The sequence below is a fragment of the Tigriopus californicus genome, chromosome 11 (assembly GCF_007210705.1).
Source record: "Tigriopus californicus strain San Diego chromosome 11, Tcal_SD_v2.1, whole genome shotgun sequence".
NCBI lineage: Eukaryota > Metazoa > Arthropoda > Copepoda > Harpacticoida > Harpacticidae > Tigriopus > Tigriopus californicus.
This window is the reverse complement of record NC_081450.1, coordinates 2,517,791-2,524,871: the sequence shown is the minus strand read 5'-3', so window position 1 is coordinate 2,524,871 and position 7,081 is coordinate 2,517,791. Positions and strand designations below refer to the sequence as shown.

General features: G+C 40.1%; 1 protein-coding gene across 1 annotated transcript; it reads left to right on the top strand.

Annotated features, from left to right (window-relative positions):
• The first annotated feature begins 2,479 nt into the window (after positions 1 to 2,479).
• Positions 2,480 to 6,723, top strand: LOC131891078 (uncharacterized). The gene is made up of 2 exons (XM_059240578.1): positions 2,480 to 2,958; positions 6,014 to 6,723. Exons 1-2 carry the CDS (start codon positions 2,691 to 2,693, stop codon positions 6,697 to 6,699), a joined length of 954 nt encoding a protein of 317 aa, XP_059096561.1. The 5' UTR covers positions 2,480 to 2,690; the 3' UTR covers positions 6,700 to 6,723.
• The last annotated feature ends 358 nt before the right edge of the window (positions 6,724 to 7,081 follow it).

Here is a 7,081-nt window from a genome sequence, read left to right as displayed (position 1 = left end):
GAATACCTTGCACTGTGCCGGGGTAATAGAAGACAGTTCCGCTTTATTGGTTTGGCGATTCACATCAGTGACGAAGTCCTTGAACGGGCGCCTGTTCTTCTTCAAGCGGAACAACGCCAGTCTTTGCGTGAACAACGTCTTCAACTCCAAGAAATTTTTTCTAGGATCAAGTACCAAGCCTCCACCGATGCCGCATTCCGGATTTCCTCCTCAATGGCAGCGCAGAGGTCGCTGCCAAGAAAAGTTTTAAAAAGGCCCTTCTGGCCATTGTTGTCCATTGACTCCACGTGCAATACATTGAAGTATATGCGAAATTTTTCAATCTCAAATGGTTCTGCTTCCGACGACAGCAATAGTGGTTTCATCTCCGGGACAGACTTGAACTACCAAGGGCGGTCTTGCTCCTCATCCACCGCAGGCTCTTGCTCTCGTGCTGACACTGACAAAGACGTGGAGGGCGCGGTCTCAGTCTTCTTGCGGGCCATGCAGATCACCACCACTGTGGAGATTTTTGCTGAGTGATCGTCCACTGCCTTGGTCTTCCCCTCGCGGGTTGCTTTGGCGTCGACCTCGACCGCGGCCTGTTTGGCAATCAAATCATCATAAAACACTGTCATCTCCTCCAGTTTCCTCTCCGCCTCACTTAAGAGGCTCCACAGGTGGTTCATCACCGCACCGGGCTTATCCAGCTCCCAGATCATATTCAACTTCTTCATGACCTGCGACTTCCTGTTCAAGATTTGCTCTTTGACACCTATGGTGATCTAACCGTTGAACGTGACGGAGTCCAAAGGCGGAGACGACGTGCTCCTTCTCAGCTTGGGATATCGGCAAAGATGACAGAAGGAAGACGAAGAGCAATCGAAGTGGCAGAATTGTGGGCGTGTGGCGTGAGCGTGGTTCAAAGACTAGAACTACACCATGGAGGATGGGAGGGCGTGGCCTCGATGAGGACGGAGGATGAAGAGGAGACACGCCTGTTGGAAGTGAGAACAAGAGAAATGTACGGTACGTTACACATAAGGCGCCGTGTATACGTTATATAATAAGCGATACTACACATAAAAGAATTAAAAGGCAATAAATTGACGCATTACGCAAATCCTTCATTTTAATAGTACTGGATACTATGTTCCCTGTAGCGCTTAGAAAAGCCAGTGAAAAAAACAAACTAAACTAAAAAAGGATATAAGAGTTGCATGTTTAATAAAGAAGTCAAAGAGGAAGCGTTGAAAAGGCAAAAATCTTGTCCCCAGGCATGAAAGGTGCAAATCCTGATGCCGAAGTTAAGGCTTATTGAGCTTTTGTAGCTTGTCAGCGTTAACTAATCACAAAATTTGTCCCTAGGAGTGGGTGGTTCAAACCGGAAGTTAGAATGGTAGAGCTTTGGTTTAATTCGCTTATTGCTTAATATGAAAGCAAATTAGCCCTCAAGAACTTTTGCCTAAGTTTCTGCAAATTTACAACTTGCAATTTTCAGTACCATTTCAAGCGATGTTTCTTTGCAAATATGCTTTCAATACAGGCAACAACTATCATTTGCTTCTTCTCTCATTGCTTTTCTGCTTGAATTTTGATTAATTCAATGAGGGGTTGTTGGAAAGTCTAATGAAAAGTTTGATAACGCAATGGCAATCCTGTAAAGGGTGGTTGAAAGTGCAGGACCTACGGTGGATTTCCAAACAAAGACAAAGTTTTCAACTACGTTTTCTGCTACACTGGGGTTACTCTTATAATCCCTCCGTAGTAGATCCCTTCAGAAGTCCAGAAGAATTGGCAAGATCTGGTCCTATTACTCCAGTTTTGTATATTGAAATTCTCTCCTCCCCGGCATCACTGTTAAGCTAAGTGATGATTTGGACATGACTATATATAGCAAGGTTTTCAAGTCAACAATTGGCAGTCATTTTACAGTGCTGGAGGGTGTTTTGTCGTCGTTCTCTCTTTTTAACTGAACGATTTGGCATTTGCATGTTTGATGAAACTTAATTTCCTTCCCATTATTGGCTTTTCAATACATTGATATTGTAAACGACAAAGAAAGGATTATAACTTCCGTCTTAAAGCAAGATTCAGACTACATTTCAACCACTAATTTGTCTCCATGCTACTATTGAAGTTGTTTAACGTGATTTTATTCCAGTGTTAAGACTCCTTTTGCCCCAAAAGTTTAGTCCAAGTTGTCTTCTGGGAAAAGAAAACCATCGTCCAACAACACATGACTTGCCTTTATTCTAAAACTCACTCTGTCCACTGTTTTAGACATAAATTCCATTTTGTCAACTCATTCCTCAGCTATTTATTACCTCATCTTCATTATCTCTTATCTGCTTGGTCAGATTCATGGACGAAGATGAAGAACAAAAAAAAAAGCTCCTATATACCCATACCTTTCTGGCTACATTCAAACCACATAATATGTGACCATAATTTAGATAAGCGCAATTTTCAAAATTCCTTGGTAGGCGCAAACAAGTTTTGCAATAGACCCTGACGGACGACAATGGGAGTTTTTTCCTCTGTCTCGTCTCTATTCTTTATTGTTTAGGAAATCAACATTCGTGCATCAACAGTGAAATCAGAGAATCGCAGGCTTAATGTATATTCTATAAATGGTTTGCAATCGAACCAATACGCAGTGCAAGTAAAACAGCTCAAATATAGACTGGAATGATAGAAAGTAAGGCGAGATGTCTTACGAAAAAAAATATCATTTTGGAATGAGTTCAAGTAAACTAAGCGATGAGTTAGAAATGTTTGCGATTGCCTCCACCTTTGATCCTCAAGTGAATAGTGAGATCAAGGCTTCTTTGTGGAAAGAATTCAAAATCCTGAAGAAGTATGAGGAGGACCTAAACCACATTTGCAATGATCTGGAACATCTTGCTTGCAAATATGACGCCCTTTTAAGAACGCACACACGAATCAAGATCGCTGGAAGTGTTGCGGGAATCACAGGTGAGAGTCGAACTAGCTCAAACTCAGGGTCACCAATAAGTCATTGGACGACGGAAAGACTGTATCCCAATGTGATTGGGAAAATGATATCAAATTGAAATAACCCCCTTTTTGATAAAGATCATAGCAAGGCCAATCATTTCTTGCTAAAGCAATTCTTTGCGCTTGGCGGGGCATTTTGTGAGAACCTTTGTTATGCTTGGCTGCATTGCTGCAGCAAAAAAACTGGCGATAAATGGAACGCCCATATCCTTAAAGCCACTATTTGGGTGCAATAAGGGACAATTTTGAAGGTTTAGGTGACTTTATTATATTCCTACCGCCAGGTGCAAAATAAGTGTGATGATTAGGGTCGGGCAAAAAGTGCAAAATTGGAAAGCCTTTAGAAACAAAAAAGGTGCAAAATATTGGCCCAATAGTGCAAAAAAGGCCGAATATGTAATACAAGGTGCAAAGTAAAGTCAACACAGAAGACGTATTCAAATCTTTATTTCAAATCTGAAAGGCCTCATCTTGAGAGGTCAATTCCGGACAAAATTTCGGATAAAATTGACGTATGTTTCTTTTGACTGAGGTCGTGGAAAGGTTCCAATTGCATTTTCTCTTGCAGCAGATCTGCACCAATGATCTAATTGAAGAAGAAATGGAAGTTTTTGTTTTCAAAACGCTAAATTAGTTAGCTTGGAGGAAACAAGGAAAGCCGCTGTGTTGAGTTTTTTGGACCACTTAAGTATCATAACGTCTTGCTTAGCTTGTCTCTTTGAGCATGAAACAGGCGTTTTTTATAACTATTTTCACCCGTTTCTCAATCATGGTGTGCCACTCATGTGTGCATGTCACAATCGCATAATTCAATAATTGACGGCAATTGTTCAAAATTCAGCTTTGCACATACAGTATTCTTTTTGGCGGCAGACATTGGTTTATGATTTTATAACCAATTCTAGAGCCAAGAAAGCGCTAATTTCAGCCAAAACACCGTTAATAGGCCGCACATATAAAAAAGTGCAAAATAAAGATGAAAAGGTGCAAATAAAGGTGAAAAGTGCAAATGTGTAAAAAGATGGGCTTTAGGGACAAAACGTCTTTTTACCCAATCATTCCCTCCCTTATCATAGGCCGTTTGGGCACCCTTGGGCGGCTGGTACTAGTTTTGTCCATTGTTTGTTTTTTTCCTTTCTTAGCATTGCCAATGTCTGAATCATGAATACAAAACATAAACAACTAGGCTCGCATTGTCTTCAAAAATATCAAGTACTTGCCTGCCAGGCAATTCTCTTCATTTCAAGTTGTAAGCTGTTAAATCAACTGACCTCATCGTCTCTTGCTCATACCATCTCAAGCTCCAAAGCTCAACTTAATTAAATCACCAATTCCAAAGATCTAACGAGTTGAAAATAATTGATACACAGACATTTTTCAGACAACTGGTTGATATATTTTTGAATGAAATGTACACCTAGGCGCCTATTTTTTGCTTCAAAACTAGAACATTCATGATTCAGGTAATGGCAAAAAAGCAAAATGCAAGTAACTGTCAAACTAGTCCCAGGTGCCTACGAGAGCCAAAACCGGCCATGACACGAATTTTGCCCCTGGCGGTAAGAAGATAACAGAATCACCTAAACCTTCAAAATTATCACCTATCAAATGATGGCATACTTATGAGTACGTTTTGGAAGCAGGATACCCAAGGTGTGTGTGCAAAGCGCAAGAGCGAATTCGCTTTGTGTTAAAAATGAATGTAATATTTGGACGTTCAGGCAAGATCTAGCACCAACAAACAAACGTGCCTGCCGGTGACAGTGATGCAAATTTGGCGCATGCAAGAGCATTTGGCATTGAGTTATGACAGAAGGGTCAACTCCGCAGGAACCTATTTGAAGCGGCAATTTTGCATCACTGGCAAACAAAGGTTCCTGACAGACTTTGCCTAGATGTCCCCATAGAATGAAACACATCTTTTTGAACGGGCGTATGATTTGAAGGCTCGCTCATCGAATGTAAATAGAAAAAAAATGTTGATCAAATACTTGTTGAGTTTTGTGCATCGTTTCAAAGTTTTTAGAATATGTCTGGGTATAGAACAATTTCTAAATGGTATAACGCAACAACCAACCCATTGATTTTCATTCAAAATTCATCCAAATTTTGTGAGCAGCAACTTTATAACAAAGGACCCTTTGGATTCATTGTCCATTTTTATGATGAAGCAATAGTTCTAATATTTGATATCTAATATTATACACCATGGTGGGAAATTTGGAAAAAAACACATCCAAGTATGCGATAATGGTTCTTAATAGTTTGTAATACAAAGGCTGGGGACATCTTGGTACCAATCTTTTTACTTGACTTTTGAAGCAAGCATATTATATTCGTTTTTCAAACATTCATGAATAATTCAGAAACAACAAACATTTTCCCAGGTTTTGAAAAATATTTTGCAAGTTTAAATGTCTACCAACTTGAATTTGTTGGTAGACCGAATACCGTATAAAGATTGAAAGGTATTAAATAGACTATTCATTTAGGGTACTGAGGATTACGTTCCCTGTAGCGGGTAGAAAAACCCGTGAAAACCAAAACCAAAAATAAGATAAAAAGATTCTTCTTCTTGAAATTCAGTTTTTACAAGTATTTCTATTCCCTCCTTGAGGAAAAACAAATGAAGCGAAACTACTACAATTGTAATTCAAGGGTTGAGTAAAGATTATTCCTTGAAACGTTGACCAGGTCTAGTCACCTTTAACTCTCTTTTCTCTCCATGCCAACTCTTCTTTAGGTTCTCTTCATACTTGATTGCATAAAAAGCTACACCCCAAAAATGTCTCAAGGATTTAAACTTTCAGGTTCAACCTTAAAAATCGGTTTTTTTCTTCAGGTAACATTTTTTTAACCACGCGTCAAGAATAGGGTGCCCATTGAATAAATAGCTATTTTCTCAATAGTAGTGTGCCTTCCAGTTCAAATGAACCAAATTGGATGCCCCAGAATTCGTCGTCCAATGACTGGAAGTTCAAAATGCATGACCACTAACTTGAAATTATTTCAGGATCTATCTTGGGAATCGTTGCGGGTGCAGCCTCCATTGCTACGGCTGGTGCTGCAATCCCGTTCATGGCTAGAGGCTTACTTGTGGCTGGCACCATGACGGGCATTGGCGGAGGTGTTACCAAAATCGGAAACGATCGGATGACCCGTACTCGAGAAGCCGAGCTCGACAAAGAGTTCGAAAGAATATTGACGGCACATGCTGAATCACACGAGGTTCTGAGAAGTGCTCTTGAAGCTATCAAACGAGACCGGTGTTTCCCAGACCCTGAAAAAGGAACTGCAGAGAGCTTTTGGGATTGGAAGCACTCAGAGTTGTTTAACAGTGTTAAGAGAATTGTTTCTCAAGCGTCCTTTTCGAAAGAAGACCTTTTGAATGGCGCTTTCGAGTCCATCAAATTCGTTGGTTCAAAATCGAAACCATCAGCCCATATCGTTCCTGGTGTTGCATCATTGAGCGATGATCTCTTGGCAGGATCCAGCAAAGCAGCTGGAAAGACCTTGGCCAATGAAACGAGCAAAAAAGCGGCCGTTGCAGTGGGAGGAGCGTTCATTGTCATCGGCGTCTTTTCTCTGGGCTATGAAGTGTTTCAAATTGTTCATGATTCTAAACAACCAAAGTCCACAATCGTGAACGATATTCGATTGATTGCTACCCGCCTTAGAATGGACTTAAATGTACAATAAATATCCTTTTATTGCTCTACCACACTTGCATAATGGGATTATTGTGTACACAACTGAAGATCAAAAATTATGAATGAACAACGTTCTACTTATAACGGGAACACATTTAAAGCACTTTGCATTAGGATCAGCTATTTTTGTAAGACGCGTTCAAAACTGTTTCGAATTGCTCATTTGCTACGTAGTTCCAAGCCCACTAAATCTAAATATCAGCAAGTTATTAAAAGATAATGAAACCATTTCTCCTTTTTACTGATCAAAAATAACTCTTTTTTTCAGAAGCAGTCTCTGGGTCAGATTGTTTGGTGCAATGCCCTGCATCTGATCAATGATTTTGCTCTGTAGATAAGTGATTTATTTCGCCAGGACAAAGCATCTGGGT